The sequence below is a fragment of the Thamnophis elegans genome, chromosome 3, assembly GCF_009769535.1.
Source record: "Thamnophis elegans isolate rThaEle1 chromosome 3, rThaEle1.pri, whole genome shotgun sequence".
Lineage (NCBI taxonomy): Eukaryota > Metazoa > Chordata > Lepidosauria > Squamata > Colubridae > Thamnophis > Thamnophis elegans.
In genome coordinates, this window is record NC_045543.1 from 144,284,467 (window position 1) to 144,302,419 (window position 17,953).

Consider the following 17,953-nt stretch of genomic DNA (forward strand, 5'->3'; position numbering starts at 1 on the left):
TGGGACAACCACGAACCATGGACGACTGAAAATCAGAAGTGGGCTGCTTCTGGTTCGTCCCGGATCAGCCGAACCGGTAGTAGCAGCAACGGGAGGCTCCGCCCACCAGCTTCTGTGCATGCACAGAAGCGTTGCGCATGTTCAGGAGGACACCCGAACTCGTAGTAAAGAAATTGACAAGCCATCTTTGCTGAGAACCTCCATAGATACGTAGATTTCTAGTTTTTATCAGTGGCCCAAAAGAAAATGGACAGAAAAAGCATTTACCCCGCAGTTGTAAACTCTCCCAAGTCCCAAGCCGTTGGACGAGATTGTGTAGCAGAAAACAGCAACGTTATGATATGTAGCCCCAGAGAACCATTTGACTCTACAAATTGCACGTTGCTCAGAAAACATTTTTTACCCCCCTGTGCTCGACAAAATAAGAGCAACACAGAAAGTGGAGAAAGTGGCGTTTAAATAAGAAGGGGAGAAATGGACTTGAGGACAATTTCAGAAGCCGATTAGAAATTTTAAAAAAAGGATGGGGAAGGAGGAGGTGTCTCAAAAGGCAAACCAGAGCCAATAATTATAATGAGAAAAAAAAGAAAATCTTAGATGCAACATTTCCGCCCGACTTTCCAATCTGCAAGATGCAAATACGTTGGGAAGCCTGTACCTATTTTATCTCGTGCTGTGGTGTCATTACAATAAAATGTCCCGCAGCACCAGTTAAATAACACAATAAAAGTGGACAGAGAGAACGCTCAGGACACGGAACCTGGTTGTTAACTGAGAAAATATACTAACCTGATTAAAGAACATTTTTTCCCATTAGTATTAGGTGTTCTAGAATGCGTATCGACAAAAGAGCTCTGAGATAAATGCAGAAATTATTCACTTTGTGTTAATTTGTACCCGCAAAAAAGGCGACGGTATAAGTAATCAATTGCCTACCGCTATAGATGAATTTTCAGTTGTACAGGTAGTCCTCAATTTACAACACTTGATACTGGAATTTTTGGGTCAACTCTGGAACTGGCCTGACTGGGGCCATCGATGAGGCTTTAGTGTTGCCATAATGTAGATGAGGGTAGAGAGGCGGGGGGAATAGAGATAGCTGGGGTAGGTGATGGGATTCAGCCGGTTCGCACCTATTCGAGAAAACTGGTTGCTAACTTTCTAAGCAGTTTGGAGAACTGGTTTTGGGGGAAAAAAAATCTCCTTTTGTTTTTTCCCCACTTCACAGGGCTAATCCTGTAAGGAAGGCAGGAAGGAAACATTCTGGTGTTGTTTCTAGCTTAATCTTTATTGCCCTGCTTACGGAAACTGCCTCTCCGGTTAACCCTTATTACATTGTCACAGCTCAGGCGAAGCGCCCATCAACGTGAGTGACGTTGAGTTGGCCGCGCCTACCCAGTCACATGACCACCAAGCTATGCCTACCCAGCTGGTCATTAGGGCAGAGAACCGGTTGTTAAATTATTTGAATCCCACCACTGGCAAGGCGGGGGGGGGGGAGAGGGAGATTTGTAGCTAGAACAAAACAATTTCCTCTGGGAACCAAGGACATTCTCACAGGTGGCTGGAGAGAAGAGGAGTGAAGTTACCAAGCAACCAGTCAGAGCTTTGATTGGACCATGTGACTGATTGTTTGAGAAAAGGGGGAAAAACTTTAATTAGATGAAAACCGCGGGAATAGTTAAGAGTCGGTTTTCACCAGTCCGTGCCAATATGATATATCTAATAAAACTGTTCTTTAAGTAATCTACTGCTTTGGAGTTCTGTTTCCTGTGGGTATGTTACTTGGAAGTCTGACATCCTGTTGCTAAGCAAGACAGTTGTTCAGTGAGTTGCACCTGATTTTACCTGTTTGACCAGAGTTCAGAAAATCACTGCGGTTGTTAAGGGAATCGTGCAATCATTAAGTGAATACTGGCTTCCCTCATTGCCTTTGCTTGTTGGAAGCTAGTTAGGAAGGTTGTAAATAATCCAGATTTGGATGAAATGATCTGAAACAGTTGTAAGTACGAGGATCAGTTGTAAGTCCCTTTTTTTCCTAGTGCCTTTGTAACTTTGAACAATTGCTAAATGGATGGTCGTAAGTTGAGGAATCCCTGCAGTTGGCTTTATTGCTTTCTGTAAGAGTTAAGTGGCATCTGAAGGTCCAGGATCAAGTAAACCTATTTCAGAATATTAGCCTAAGACTTCATATCAAGCTGAAGCGTGGTGCAGTGGCCTAGAGGTGAAGCTCTTGCCTCACAATCAGGAGGCTGTGAGTTCAATCCTAGGTAAAGGCAGATATTTCTCTCTCCGGGCATAATGAGAATATATCTGCTGAATAGAACTCTGCATTGGCAACAGGAGCAGCATCCGGCCAGTAAACAGCTCCATTCAGTTTCTCAGGCCCCACCCTGCAAGGGATTATGGGATCATTAAAAGAAGATTATATCAAGCTGAAGGGGTCTCTCTCTGTGTGTGTCAATCTGGAACAGAAACTGCTAGAAATAAATCTTTAAATAGATTCTTATATCTAAGGGTGCCGACAGCAGAAGGAAGAAAACTGAAGAAGCTTAAATAAAGAGAACTTAAGATTGCACCAAAGTCGTTTTATTAGATTTGGCATATACAGTCAACATACATTATGTTGTTGTACGGGAAGTGAAAACCTTCGCTCTCTTTCCGTCAAGCGTTTGAAGTCCGTCGCCGATCTCTTTTGAAGACTTCGCTTGGTTCTAAAGTTCAGATCTGATGAGAGTTTGTTGTGCCCCCTTTTTTCTAAAAAAAAAAAAAAAGGAATTTGTAAGGACTGACCTACTCTAAAAGGGAGGTTCCACTGAAGCTTGGACAAGAAATAACTCCAAACTTCAGTTCCAAGTTCATAAGCTTTGGCTGCCCGTGTCCCTCCGTAGTTGTGTTCTTGTAGAGGGACCACAGTAATAAGTGCACAGATGTCCTTCAAAAACCAGCCGGCGTCTATTTCCTTCTTCTCATTGTGATTCTGGACAGCATTGCCTTGTTTTCCAAACCGAGGATGAGTAACATACACCCCTGTCCTAGTTTGGAATGGCAATTCTTGATAAATTCATTATCCAAGATAGAAAAATGATCATCCTTGTCCCGATGTTACCTTCACCAGTTTCAGGAAGCAGCTGGATGTGAATTCTGGCCTTCAGAAGGGATGAGGTTCTCATTTTCTCCAGTACTGAGTGAAGGAAAGAGAAAGAAAATATTAAGGAACACTCTTTTTTTTTAAAAATATATATATTCTCTATTATATCTATTTTTTATTTTATTTTTTACTTTTAACAGTGGGATTTCAGCTTGAGTATCCTGGGCTAAACTAGGAACTAGACTCAATGCTTTCAAACCTCTGGAACTTCTGAATATTGGAGGTTTTAAAGAAGAGGTTAGAATTTAGAATAACAGAGTGGGAAGGGACCTTGGAGGTCTTCTAGTCCCCCTGCTTAGGCAGGAAACCCTGCATCACTTCAGACAAATGGTTATCCAACATCTTCTTAAAAACTTCCAGAATTGGAGCATTCACAACTTCTGAAGGGAAATTGTTCCACACTAATTAATTGTTCTAACTGTCAGGAAATTTCTCCTTAGTTCTAAGTTGCTTCTCTCCTTGATTAGTTTCCAACCATTACTTCTTGTCCTGCCTTCAGGTGCTTTGGATAATAGTTTGACTCCCTCTTCTTTCGGGCAACCCCTGAGATATTGGAACACTGTTATCATGTCTCCCCTAGTCCTTCTTTTCATTAAACTAGCCATGCCCAGTTCCTGAAACCGTTCATCTTATGTTTCAGCCTCCCGTCCCCTAATCATCTTTGTTGCGCTTCTCTGCACTCTTTCTAGAGTCTCCACAGCCATTATATCTGGCTTTTGGATATATGCTTATATATTTAATATTTCCTTTCCCTGTATTATATCTTGCAAGCTTTATGAGCCTAACAAAGTAGGGAAGAGAAGGAAGGAACGAGTTAACATTTAGCTGGCAAAGAACCAAGAACAGAGAGATGAAAAAAAAATATTGAAACTAAGTGTGCTCAAAGGGATACAGAGGCATAATACTTAACGCTAAAATAGCTGTTTTGAGAGTGCTTTGCATGAAATTATCTTGGAGGAATTTTTACAAGGCAGCATAAAAGGCTGGGCAACCTTTCGATGGCCTGGGGGATATTTAGCTTTCTGAAGGGAAGTAAAGGACTGTCTCTACCCGTCCCTCCCACCCAACCCTCCAAATTTGAGGAAAGAGGCACCAGATTGATTTTTCTCCTTTTTTTTTCAAAGTTGCGCGAAGCCCGTTTCAAACTCAAAGCCACAGTTTTCGTGTTTCTCGCATCGAGACACTTATTGGTAATTGATGGGGCCCACTGATCATTTATCACACTTATTGGTAACTTATCCTGTTTGAATGGTAAATGGGGTTTCCAGCTATTTTGACGGTACAGCAATGGAGTTTGGTAAGCGATTCAGAAGAGCTCTGTAGGAGACGAGCGGGCGGAGTTAAATGTGCCATCAATCTGGAATCCAAGCATGGCCACAGGAGACCCAAGACCAGCCTCCTGTAATTCCTTTGGCCCTTATCTATGGTAGCACTAATTTAGGGTTCATGTCAGGTGAAAAGAACCAGGAGCAATAGCAATAGCAGTTAGACTTATATACCGCTTCATAGGGCTTTCAGCCCTCTCTAAGCGGTTTACAGAGTTAGCATATCGCCCCCACAGTCTGGGTCCTCTTTTCACGCACCTCTGAAGGATGGAAGGCTGAGTCAACTTTGAGCCAGTGAGATTTGAACCGCTGAACTGCAGTTAGCAGTCAGCTGAAGTGGCCTGCAGTACTGCACCCTAACCATTGTGCCACCTCGGCTCTTATCTAAGATAGATAGATAGATAGATAGATAGATAGATAGATGGATGGATAGATAGATAGATAGATATGATTAGATCGATAGATGATAGATAGATAGATAGATAGCAATAGCAATAGCAGTTAGACTTATATACCGCTTCATAGGGCTTTCAGCCCTCTCTAAGCGGTTTACAGAGTTAGCATATCGCCCCCACAGTCTGGGTCCTCATTTCACGCACCTCTGAAGGATGGAAGGCTGAGTCAACTTTGAGCCAGTGAGATTTGAACCGCTGAACTGCAGTTAGCAGTCAGCTGAAGTGGCCTGCAGTACTGCACCCTAACCATTGCGCCACCTCGGCTCTTATCTAAGATAGATAGATAGATAGATAGATGGATGGATAGATAGATAGATAGATAGATAGATAGATATGATTAGATCGATAGATGATAGATAGATAGATAGATAGCAATAGCAATAGCAATAGCAGTTAGACTTATATACCGCTTCATAGGGCTTTCAGCCCTCTCTAAGCGGTTTACAGAGTCAGCATATCGCCCCCAACAATCCGGGTCCTCATTTCACCCACCTCGGAAGGATGGAAGGCTGAGTCAACCTTTGAGCCGGTGAGATTTGAACCGCCGAACTGCAGTTAGAAGTCGGCTGAAGTGGCCTGCAGTACTGCACTCTAACCACTGCGCCACCTCGACTCATTTGTTGAATTCAAAGCACCAGAGAATGTATTACTGAAGGTAAGGTAAGGTGGGATGGGATGGGATAAGATAAGATGATAGGGTAGGGTGAGTTGATAGAATAGGTAGGGTTGGTAGAACAGAACAGAGCAGAGTAGAAGAGAATCTATATTGTCATTTTTTACTGTGAGCACACTGGCCTCCATTAAAAATAAAATTCTTTTGCCTGCTCTCAAATAATAAGGTAAAGGTAAAGGTTCCCTTCACACATACAAGCTAGTTGTTCCTGACTCTAGGGGGCAGTGCTCATCTCTGTTTCAAAGCCGAAGAGCCAGCACTGTCCGAAGACGTCTCCGTGGTCATATGGCCGGCATGTCTGAATGCCGAAAGCGCACGGAACGCTGTTACCTTCCCACCAAAGGTGGTCCCTACTTTTCTACTTGCATTTTTTACGTGCTTTCGAACTACTAGGTTGGCAGAAGCTGGGACAAGTGACGGGAGCTCGCTCCGTTACGCAGCGCTAGGGATTCGAACCGCCAAACAGCCGACCTTTCTGATCGACAAGCTCAGCATCTTAGCCACTCAGCCACGGTGTCCATTCTCAAACAATATCTATTGCTTGAGCCACCCATACATCTCTCTCTATCTATCTCTCTCTCTATCTCTCTATCTCCTCCTCTCCTCCTATCTATCTCCTCTCTCTCTCTCTCTCTCTCTCTCTCTCTCTCTCTCTCACACACACACACACACACACACACACACACACACACAGGACGTGGTGGCTCAGCGGCTAAGACGCTGAGCTTGTTCATCTTCGGCTTTGAAACGCAGATGAGCACTACCCCCTAGAGTCGGGAACGACTAGCACATATGTGCAAGGGGAACCTTTAAATGTGTGTGTGTGTGTGTGTGTGTTTTGAATATATAGAGGAAAGGGGAAACCTGAAAGAGACCCAATACATCAGAATGTGGTCAAGTAATGATCACAGCTGAGCGGCCACTTTGTAAGGGTCAACAGAATTCATAGGGGCCTGGATTTGGGTCTCTTGCGGCTGCACAATGATTCCAAACCGATGACACGTTTAACCCCACCTACCAGCTCACCTCCTACAAGCTCCCAAAATGGGCGGCACATAAATTTTGTGCCATAGGTTAAAACAATGGCCAATGATTTGGGACAAGGGCATAGTCATGCACATTGTTTTAGAGAGTCATTGAGCTATCGTATTAAAAAAATTGAACAGCCCTCCGGCAACAGAGGGGAAAGGATACGACATTGTCTATCTCCAGCCTACAACCCAGTCCTTTCAACAGTTTCAAGAAGGCTCCACACCCATTTTCACCACTCAGGTGACCCTGAGGACACAGATAAACCTCCAGGTGGCCTCAACGTCCCTCCAAAAAGATGCAAATGACCAGCAAGGAGTATAAATGCTTCCATTTACCACCATCCAAGTCAGAGCTGAAGAAGCTTCTTGGATGAGAAGTGAAATGTCTTCAAAGAAAAACCAGAAAGTCCAGTTGCCTCTTGAAAAAAAAAGCACCATTTGTTATGGCCTACCAACAACCAGCAGAGCTGGCAGCGGATTCGGACAGTGAGGAGGTTGGGGAGGAACATGGGCCATTCCTGGAGTCTGGGGAAGGCTCTGAGGAGGGCTCTGCATCAGAGGCAAGAGGGGGCCAGGGCTGCCTGACAGTTATCAGCTGCCATCGGAGATCAGTGGGGCAGAAGAACAGCTGGAGCCTGTTCCCAGTGCACGCATGCACAGCGTTGCCAGACGAAGGGAACAGCTAAAGAACAGGGGTTAACTTGGGAGTAAAGCCACAGGTGGACGTGAATGGCCCCGCCCAGAGGAACTAAAAGAGGAGCGAAAGGGGAGTGGAGTTTGCAGGAGACAATTAGTTCGCTTAATTGGTTCGTGACTCTCCGAGACTCCTTGCCAAGTTTTGCAGATCTCGGCCTGTCAGCTCTCCAAGCCAGATAAGGTCTGTGACTGTAAATCCTCCCTTGAAAGACTTTGCTGGATGGGAATGAGCAGAATTCACAGTCAATTAATAAAAGGAGGTTTTTGTGGGGGCAAAGAGTCTGCTTCATGCTCTTGGGAAGCCTCAGTCAGAACACCTTTGGCATTACCTTGGAGCCAATAGGAAACTGTCAAGAATTGGTGTGCTGCTCATAATACAGGATTAGAAAAACACCAGTAACAAGTGTGCGGCTTCCAGTGACGTTTTCCAGTTAATTAAACTTGAAATCAGATTCAGGAATCCTATAGATTTACTTAGAGCTGTTAGTGATTGGAATGGGAAGGAAGAGAGACTCATAAACTGTAGGGCGAAAAAAAAAATTGGCAGGACAGTTGGTTACGCTGGCTCCGATAAAGAGGTTTTAATAAGTATCTGTTCTTGTAGAAACTGTCGACTTCATGAGTCACTTTGCACAGGAATTAAAGCACCAATTGATTCTTCTTCTAATTAAAAGAAGAAGAATCTTGCCAGGCAGAACCAAGAATAACACTTTGGAAAATGTCTGTGAAGATTCTCAAGTCCTCCAGGACACGGTTGTCCCAAAGGTCAAGAGGCAACTGGGCTTTCTGGTCTTTTCTTTTGAAGATGTTTCGCTTCTCATCCAAGAAGCTTCTTCAGCTCTGACTTGGATGGTGGGGAAATGAAGGATTTATACTCCTTGCAGACAGCTGGTCATTTGCATCCTTTTAGAGGGTCATTGAGGCCACTTGGAGATTTATTTGTGTCTTCTTTAAAGACGTTTCGCTTCTCATCCAAGAAGCTTCTTCAGCTCTGACTGGATGGTGGGGAATGGAAGGATTTATACTCCTTGCAGACAGCTGGCCATTTGCATCCTTTTAGAGGGTCGTTGAGGCCACTTGGAGATTTATTTATGTCTTCTTTAAAGACGTTTCGCTTCTCATCCAAGAAGCTTCTTCAGCTCTGACTGGATGGTGGGGAATGGAAGGATTTATACTCCTTGCAGACAGCTGGCCATTTGCATCCTTTTAGAGGGTCGTTGAGGCCACTCGGAGATTTATTTGTGTCTTCTTTAAAGATGTTTCGCTTCTCATCCAAGAAGCTTCTTCAGCTCTGACTTGGATGGTGAGGAATAGAAGGATTTATACTCCTTGCAGACAGCTGGTCATTTGCATCCTTTTAGAGGGTCGTTGAGGCCACTTGGAGATTTATTTGTGTCTTCTTTAAAGACGTTTCACTTCTCATCCAAGAAGCTTCTTCAGCTCTGACTTGGATGGTGAGGAATAGAAGGATTTATACTCCTTGCAGACAGCTGGTCATTTTCATCCTTTTAGAGGGTCGTTGAGGCCACTCGGAGATTTATTTGTGTCTTCTTTAAAGATGTTTCGCTTCTCATCCAAGAAGCTTCTTCAGCTCTGACTTGGATGGTGAGGAGTAGAAGGATTTATACTTCTTGCAGACAGCTGGTCATTTGCATCCTTTTAGAGGGACGTTGAGGTCACAGATAGACATGCAGATGGCCTCAACAACTCTCTGAAAAGATGTAAATAAATGCTATGAAAGGTCTCTGAGCCTTGGTAGAACAGCAGAATAAGAAGAAATAGCTTTATTTTGTTTCTGGGAGATTGGGAGTTATAGTTCTGCCTTAGGCATGGAAGCCAGCTGGGTGACATTTGGTCAATTACCGGGAGACTTTGAGTTCTAGTGCTATCTTAGCTATGAAAGGCAGCTGGGTGACTTTGGATTAATCATCAGGAGACAGTGAGTTCTAGTCCGGCCCTACACATGACAGACAGATGGGTGACTTTGGACTAATCACCAGGAGATTGGGAGTTCTAGTCCTGCCTTAGGCATGAAAGCCAACTGGGTGAATTCGGACCAATCGTCAGGAGACAGTGAGTTCTAGTCCTGCCTTAGCCATGAAAATCAGCTGGGTGACTTTGAACCAATCATCAGGAGACTGTGAATTCTAGTCCTGCCTCAGCCATGAAAGCCAACTGGGTGAATTTGTACCAATCACCAGGAGACTGTGAGTTCTAGTCCTGTCCTACCCATGACAGACAGCTGGGTGACTTTGGATCAATCACCAGGAGACTGTGAGTTCTAGTCCTGCCTTAGCCATGACAGCCAGCTGGGTGACTTTGGACCAATCACCAGGAGACTGTGAGTTCTAGTCCTGCCTTAGCCATGATAGCCAGCTGGGTGACTTTGGACCAATCAACAGGAGACCACCCAGCCCCTTTCTCACAGCCCTAACTCACCTCAGAGGGTTGTTGTTGTGGCGAGAACAGGAGGAGGAAGTTGTGTTGGATATGTTCACTACCGTGAATAATTTATAAAAAGAATAAAGGTGGCATATAAATAAATAAGGGCTGTGCTTTAATAGACTCACACATAAAAGAGAGCTGGAGGTTACCCTTGTACTTTCCACAATCTGTACCTCATCTCTAATTTTTGCATTCAACTTCTTTATTGAAGTCTGACATTGTTGAAAATGTCTGGAACAAACGTAATTTCTAATGTTGGATTTTCCCCCTTACCAGAGGGAGCCCCCTTATGGAGTAGTGTGAAGCTGTTACCATGGCAACTCCACTGCGCTGCACAGTAGAAACCATTTTACGGCAGTACGGTAGAAGCCATTTTAAGGCACAACAGGCTGAATAATAACAGAACATACATACCGAGGGGTTTTAGGGGTGTCTTCCACCCACCCCCCCACAGTATTTGTTCTAGAGAGTAAGTCATCTGTGTATCAAGTTTGTTGAAATTGCTCGAGAGGTTCCAGAGTTATGCTGAAACACACACATACACAAACACACACACACACACAGGCTAAGATGCTGAGCTTGTCAATCAGAAAGGTCGGCAGTTCAGTGGTTCGAATCCCTAGCGCCGCGTAACGGGAGTTCGCTCCCGTTACTTGTCCCAGCTTCTGCCAAGTTAGCAGTTCGAAAGCACGTAAAAAAATGCAGGTAGAAAACCAGGAACCACCTTTGGTGGGAAGGGAACAGCATTCCGTTCGCCTTCGGTGTTTAGTCATGCCGGCCACATGACCACGGAGACGTCTTCGGACAGCGCTGGCTCTTCGGCTTTGAAATGGAGATGAGCCCCACCCCTTAGAGTTGGGAATGGCTAAGCACATACGTGCTATAAGGCTTGGCAATCGCACGAGGCAAAAAAACACAAGGGGGGGACATCCCAGAAGGTCTCCCATTCCTATTCACTCCTAATTTTGAGGGGACGGGTAGTGCCCCAATGACTATTAAACCACTTTGACGCTGAATTCCAGTATCGTTACCCCGGAAAGACTTCCTCTCAAAGGTTGGAGGTCTACATCTGATCTGGGGATTGGCCATCCCTACTTCTCAGCTTAGGAGTCGAGGTGGAGCATTGGTTAAAGGCAGCACTGCAGGCCACTTCAGCTGACTGCAGTTCTGCAGTTCGGCTGTTCAAATCTCACTGGCTCAAAGGTTGACTCAGCCTTCCATCCTTCCGAGGTGGGTGAAATGAGGACCCGGATTGTTGTTGGGGGCAATATGCTGACTCTGTAAACCGCTTAGAGAGGGCTGAAAGCTCTATGAAGCGGTATATAAGTCTAACTGCTATTCTCATGGGAGAACAGGGTCACCTTCTTAAGAGGGCAATCCCTAACTCTGTTAGATGAGCTTCTCGGTCTGGTTTCAGGAGAACCTTGGAGGAGTTCTTACCTGAGCAAACTTGTGGATCTGTTCCACCATCGCCGCAAAGAGAGCATGGACACTTTCGTCGATCAAGCTCTGCATGTAGTGGACGGCTTCCTCGTCAGAGAGATCGAGACGGAACTTGTCCTGAACCTGCAGACAGCGAGCGAGAGAGAGAGAATGAAGGGGACCCACAAAAATGACTCTGGATTTTATGGCCGTCTCTACAAAATAAGCAGAACATTTTAATCTCTCTCTCCCTCCCTCCCTCTCACCCTTTCTTTTTATCCTTCCCTTATTTGTCCTTGGTGTTGTCTGAGGTTAGGTTGTTTTCTTGTACATGTTTCATTACCCAATTAGGTAACACCATCAGTGCTAAAAATACATTTCCTAATTGGATAATGGATGGACCGTCCACAAGAAAACGAGCAAGCTCAAAGGCAACAAGGACACCCTATGACTTCTGAGTTACAAATATCTCTTCATCTGTCTGTCTGTCTGTCTGTCTGTCTGCCTGCCTGCCTGCCTGCCTGCCTGCCTGCCTGCTACCTACCTACCTACCTACCTACCTACCTACCTACCTACCTTCTATCATCTCTGCCTGCCTGCCTGCCTGCCTGCCTGCCCCCTACCTACCTACCTACCTACCTACCAGTGGTGGGTTTCAATTTTTTTTAGAACCTCTTCTGTAGGTGTGGCCTGCTTTGTGGGAGTGGCTTGCTGGCCATGTGACTGGGTGGGGGGGTGGCTTCCCAGCCATGTGACCGAGTGGGAGTGGCTTGGCAGTCATGTGACTGGGTGGGCATGGCCAACTTGTAAAATGTGGTGAAACTCACTTAACAACGCTCTTGCTTAGCAACCAAATTGGTTGGCTCAGAAACTCTGGCATTTGAAGCACGCAAGTCTTAAAGCTGTCAAGTTACAAGACCCTTGCACCCCTAACCCTTTAGAAAAAAAAAACCAGGGGTGTTCAAACTTGACAGCTTTAAGACTTGGGGACTTCAACTCCCAGAAATCCTCCTCTCGATCTTCATTTTGATGATGTGCGGACGGGCGGTGGGAGGGAGCTGGAACTGGTTCTAAACAGCACTGTAGATTTGTGGAACCTCTTCTATAGAAGAGGTTAGAACTGGCAGGAACCCACCCCTGCTACCTACATACCTATCTACCTATCTACCTATCTACCTATCTATCTACCTACCTACCTACCTACTGTGTTTCCCTGAAAATAAGACAGGGTCTTATTTTCTTTTGACTCCCAAAATAAGCGCTTGACCTTATTTTTGCGGAGGTTATATTATTTTTGAACGTGGTCACTGAAGTGCTGCTGCGTTGCAATATTTTCAGGGAGGGCTTAGTTTAGTGCATGTGCTCAAAATCCCGATTGGGCTTATTATCCGGGGAGGTCTTATTTTACGGGAAACAGGGTATCTATCTATCTATCTATCTATCTATCTATCTATCTATCTATCTATCTATCTATCTATCTATCTATCTATCTATCTATCTATCTATCTATCTATCTAATCTATCTATCTCTATCCCTATCTCTATCTTTCTATCTATCATATCATATCATATCTATCTATCTATCTATCTATCTATCTATCTATCTATCTATAATCTATCTATCATCTCTATCTATCTATCTATCTATCTATCTATCTATCTATCTATCTATCTATCTATCTATCATCTATCATCTATCATCTATCTCTATCTCTCTATCTATCTATCTATCTATATCTATATCTATATCTATATCTATCTATCTATCTATCTATCTATCTATCTATCTATCTATCTATCTATCATCTATCTATCTATCTATCTATCTATCATCTATCTATCATCTATATCTATCTATCTATCTATCTATCTATCTATCTATCTATCTATCTATCTATCTATCTATCTATCTATCTATCTATCTATCCATCCATCCATCCATCCATCCATCCATCCATCCATCCATCCATATCTATGTCTATCTATCTATATCCTCCCCCCCATCTCTAAAATTCAATATTACACTCATCTTCCTCACTGTGTCAGTATGGAGTCACGAATTCTAGCACAAATCCAATATTGTGAACCTAAAATCCCCATAAACCCCCATAAAGGGAGACATTTCTATATGTGTACAAACAAGCATATATGTATGGATATAGATATATCTGCCAACAACCACACTTCAAAAAAGGCTAACAGCAGGATGATAAAAACAGGAAGAAAGCGGGAGGGGGAGGGAGGGATAGAGAGGGGGAAGGAAGGGAGGGAGGGATAGAGAAGGGGAAAGGAAGGAAAGAAGGAAGGAATATAGGACAGGGAGGGAGGGAGGAAGGAGGGAAAAGAGAGGCAAGGAAGAAACAAATGAAAGAAAGGTAGGGTTGTAAACTTGGGTGGGTGTCTTGCTTTATGACCATCACACCTTACAACCATAATGGGCAGACTCCATTACCATTCTAAGCTGAGGATGACCTGTTTGTAGTGTATGTGTCACAGACACATAGATACACACACCGCTTTGATTGCCTTTGTAGCACACAATAAGTAAAGAAAAGTCCCAGTTGTGCGTTTGTACTGCTAAATTGGTTGCAACCTTTGTTGCTTCAAGGAAATGTGCAATTAACATGCGATTCAATTAAGAAGGGAAGAAATTGGCGCAAGGGAAGAGACTATTCCTTTGGGGGGGGGTCAATGTAAGATCAAGATGAAGAAGGGCAGGCTCCAGGTAGAAAGTCTCCTACAAGGCAGGTAAAATCTTGGTGGAGAAGAGAAGCAGAATTGAAAGGGGCCCTGGAGGTCTTCTAGTCCAACCCCCTGCCTAGGCAGGAAACCCTATACGATTTCAGACAAATGGCTATCCGACATCTTCTTAAAAACATCCAGTGTTGGAGCATTCACAATTTCTGGAGGCAACTTCTGTTCCACTGATTAATTGTTCTAACTGTCAGGAAATTTCTCCTTAGTTCTAGGTTGCTTCTTTCCTTGATTAGTTTCCATCCATTGCTTTTTATCCTGCCCTCAGGTGCTTTGGAGAATAGCTTGACTCACTTGGAGTCTTAGTGGACAATCACTTAAATATGAGCCAGCAATGTGAGGCAGCAGCCAAAAAAACCTAACACAATCCTTGGTTGAATAAACAGAGGCACAGAATCAAAATCAAGCTTTATAAAGCCTTAGTAAGGCCACACCTGGAATAGTGCATCCAGTTTTGGTCACTACGTTACAAAAAAGATATTGAGATTTTGGAAAAAGTGAAAAGAGGACAAACTCAAATAAAGGCCTGGAGATTAATAAAAAAACAAAAAAACATATGAAGAATGGTTGCAGGACTTGGGTTTGGCCACAAAGAAGAGGGGGGTCAACTTATTTTCCAAAGCATCAGAAGGCACGACAAGAAACAATGGATGGAAACTAATTAAGGAGAGAAACAGCCAAGAACTAAGGAGAAAATTCCTGACAGTGAGAACAATTAACCAGTGGAACAGCTTGCCTCCAGAAGCTGTGGATGCTCCATCACTGGAGGTTTTCAAAAAGAGACTGGACAATCATTTGTCTGAAATAGTATAAGGTCTCAATCAGAGTTTGTTGCAGAAAAATCAAATCAGGAGCACACACAGATAACTGATGCAGTGGGTTCATTAACTTCTTTATATACCTAAGAATAGATGAATCAATGTACAATACCAAGAGGTGGTTCTTCCAAGTAAATACAAGGTAGGAGAGCTACAGGCAAACACAAGCAATTAGTTTCATTTTGCAGACAAGTCCAGACAGACAGCTAGTTTCCTTCTCAGAGCAGCAGACTGCTTAAGTTTCGGTTTCAATTCTCTGCACAGACTCAGATCTGTTTAAGCTCCCATTGCCTGACTTAGTTGCTATGCCTATTCATTGGCTGACCTTGTTCCTATGTCTCTCCCGGTCATGAATATTTTAGCAGTCTCCTGCTTGAGCAGGGGGTTGGACTAGAAGACCTCCAGGTCCCTTCTAGTTCTGTTTTCTACGTAGAAATACCCAGATGGTTTTGTTTCAGGCCTGGGCATTTGTGGAAGCATTTTAGCACAAATCTAAAATAAAACAGCAAGTGAAGAAGGCACGATTCAACTATACAATTCACAGATGGTATTTTGCATGCTTGGGGTTTTGTGCATGTGTGTGTGTGTGTGACTTTCTATTAAAACTAGACCTTCATGTAGATAGCCGTTAAGATTATAAATGCCTTCCTAATAAACAGTGTCTTAGAAGGAGAAGAAGATAAAGAAATTGAGATATAATTTCTGCAGTGCTTCTACAGAAGCTGTTACAATTATCTTTCCAATAGCATCTAATTAGGGATAGATTTGGGATCATTTGTAAGTCCAGACACTAAAGTGGAAGTTCAGAGGAAAATGGAAAATTACAAGTGATTGGTCCAATATTGGTCGCAGGCATAAAGAATGATAATTCAATCTTTTTGATTCCAGCCACAACTTTTCCTCTTAGGACTGATGGATAAAACAGTTAGGAAAGAATCAAGGTAGGTAATTTCAGCCTTGGATTCCTGCAGAAGGGACGGGGTGGCTCAGTGGCTAAGATGCTTGTCGATCAGAAAGGTCGGCAGTTTGGCGGTTCGAATCCCTAGCGCCGGGTAATGGAGTGAGCTCCTGCTACTTGATCCAGCTTCTTCCAACCTAGCAGTTTGAAAGCATGTAAAAAATGCAAGTAGAAAAATAGGAACCACCTTTGATGGGAAGGTAGCGAGACTGTTGGTGGCGCAATACTGGAAGAAGGAAGATTTGCCTACTATTCAAGAATGGACACTAAACAAACTTAGCAGAGATGGCTAAAATATCAGCATATCTTAAGGATCATTCAGATGGGAAATATAAACTGGAGTGGAGAAGATGGATTGACTATATTCAAAATAAATACGGGACTAAAAAAATTCCAGATAGCTTATGATTGAAAAAAGCAAGGAATGATTTAATTTGTTTATAGTTAGCTTAACAAAAGAGGAGTTAAAGCACAAATGAAAGATGAAGCCAAGTTATTTTAATTTATTTTAGAATATGATTGTTAAAGATTTATACCCTGCATTTGCTCTGGGAAGTCGCGGTGGCGAGGTTGGGGGGGGGGGGAGACAAGGGCTCAGGTGGGGAGGGTGTGGGAGGGAGATAAATATTTGTAAAATCTTTTTTTTTTTAAATTTGAAAAAAAAAATAAAAAAAAATGCAAGTAGAAAAATAGGGACCACCTTTGGTAGGAAGGTAACAGTGTTCCATGCGCCTTTGGCGTTTACTCATGCCGGCCACATGACCACGGAGACGTCTTCTGATGTTGTTACGTTCAGCAGTAACCTAACACTGCCTATGTTGTATTTGGTTCTCATTGTATGTATTCCTATTTTCCTCAGTTTCACCCTATCCTGTTCTTCCAATAAAGAATCCAGATCTATGCACACCGTCTGTTTTATTGGAGGATAGGTGAGTTTAGCTGCAGATCGAGCGGCACATGAGTAACGTGAAGCAAGGACGCAACACCATTTCGATAAATTCAAACTACTCACAGAGGATACAACATGTGGGACCTTACTATCAGATAATACAGAAAGTAGAAAGTGATTTTCCGAGGCTTTAGCGGGTCTTAGGAAACTCAGTAACTGCAAAGGCAGCTTTTAAAACTGATACACATCACAACTTCCTGGGATGCTTTCCATTAGTGTCAGTCTGAACTGCAATTTTTGCTCAACAGCTTGGAAGATCCCAGATAATACAGCTCCCTCCTCGAGCGGAGATTCTCCAGGGCATTTAAACAAAATGAGCCTTTCACCATCTTTCTACTGAACTTGCTACTCCATTTGTGGCTATCAATCCACAGTTACTGGAATTACTGATTCCAAGACTGGTTTTAACTACTATTAAAGATGCCACCTTAATAAATACCAGTGAAGGTAGCTGATAAAAGGTAGCTCCAGTAAGTATCATTCCTATCTATGCATTTCTCTTATCTCTGTCTCATCTTTCTTATCTCTCTCTTTTTATCTAACTACTTACCCTATCCTATCCTATCCTATCCTATCCTATCCTATCCTATCCTATCCTATCCTATCCTATCCTTCCTTCTATCCATCCATCCATCCATCTATCCATCCATCTATCCTATCCTATCTGGTTGATTCTTTCTTTCTTTCTTTCTTTCTTTTCTTTCTTTCTTTCTTTCTTTCTTTCCTTCCTTCCTTCCTTCCTTTCTTTCTTTCGTTCTTTCCTTTTTTCTTTCTTTCTTTCTTTCTCCTTCCTATCCTATCCTATCTTATCTGATCCTTTCCTTCCTTCCTTCCTTCCTTCCTTCCTTCCTTCCTTCCTTCCTTCAATCTAATCTAATCTAATCTAATCTAATCCAATCCTATCCTATCCTATCCTATCCTATCCTATCCTATCCTATCCTATCCTATCCTATCCTATCCTATCCTATCCTATCCTATCCTATCCTATCCTATCCTATCCTATTGTTGTGGCCCAGTAGTGGCCGGCTGGGCTGTTGGTGGAATCTGACAGAGATGACCATGATGGGACTGCCCTGGAGGCTGAGGAAGACTCTGGGGGGTGTTCGGAGTCAGAGCAGGGACTAGAGAGGCCTGTTGGCCACCAGGTGGTGTCTGAGTCAGGGAGCAGATAGATAGATAGATAGATAGATAGATAGATAGATAGATAGATAGATAGATAGATAGATAGATGGATGGATGAAAGAGAGAGAGAAATGAGAAGGGAGGGAAGAACAAA

At 43.3% G+C, this 17,953-nt stretch overlaps 1 protein-coding gene across 3 annotated transcripts in view; it reads right to left on the bottom strand.

Moving 5' to 3' along the window:
* Positions 1–2,567: 2,567 nt before the first annotated feature.
* LOC116506537 (phosphatidylinositol 3-kinase catalytic subunit type 3) overlaps positions 2,568–17,953 on the bottom strand; it is a 90,313-nt gene continuing 74,927 nt past the window's right edge. The window contains exons 15-17 of one of the 3 annotated variants that reach the window (XR_004255042.1): positions 11,217–11,342; positions 3,110–3,184; positions 2,568–2,750 (exon numbers count right to left, since the gene is read on the bottom strand). Coding sequence is in view for 1 of the 3 variants with exons in the window: in XM_032214329.1 (XP_032070220.1) it covers positions 3,170–3,184; positions 11,217–11,342 (141 nt within the window). In the remaining 2 variants the exon portion in view is untranslated. Of the gene's footprint in view, positions 3,185–11,216; positions 11,343–17,953 lie in introns of all 3 variants that reach the window. The other 2 variants (XR_004255041.1, XM_032214329.1) reach the window with 2 other exon arrangements.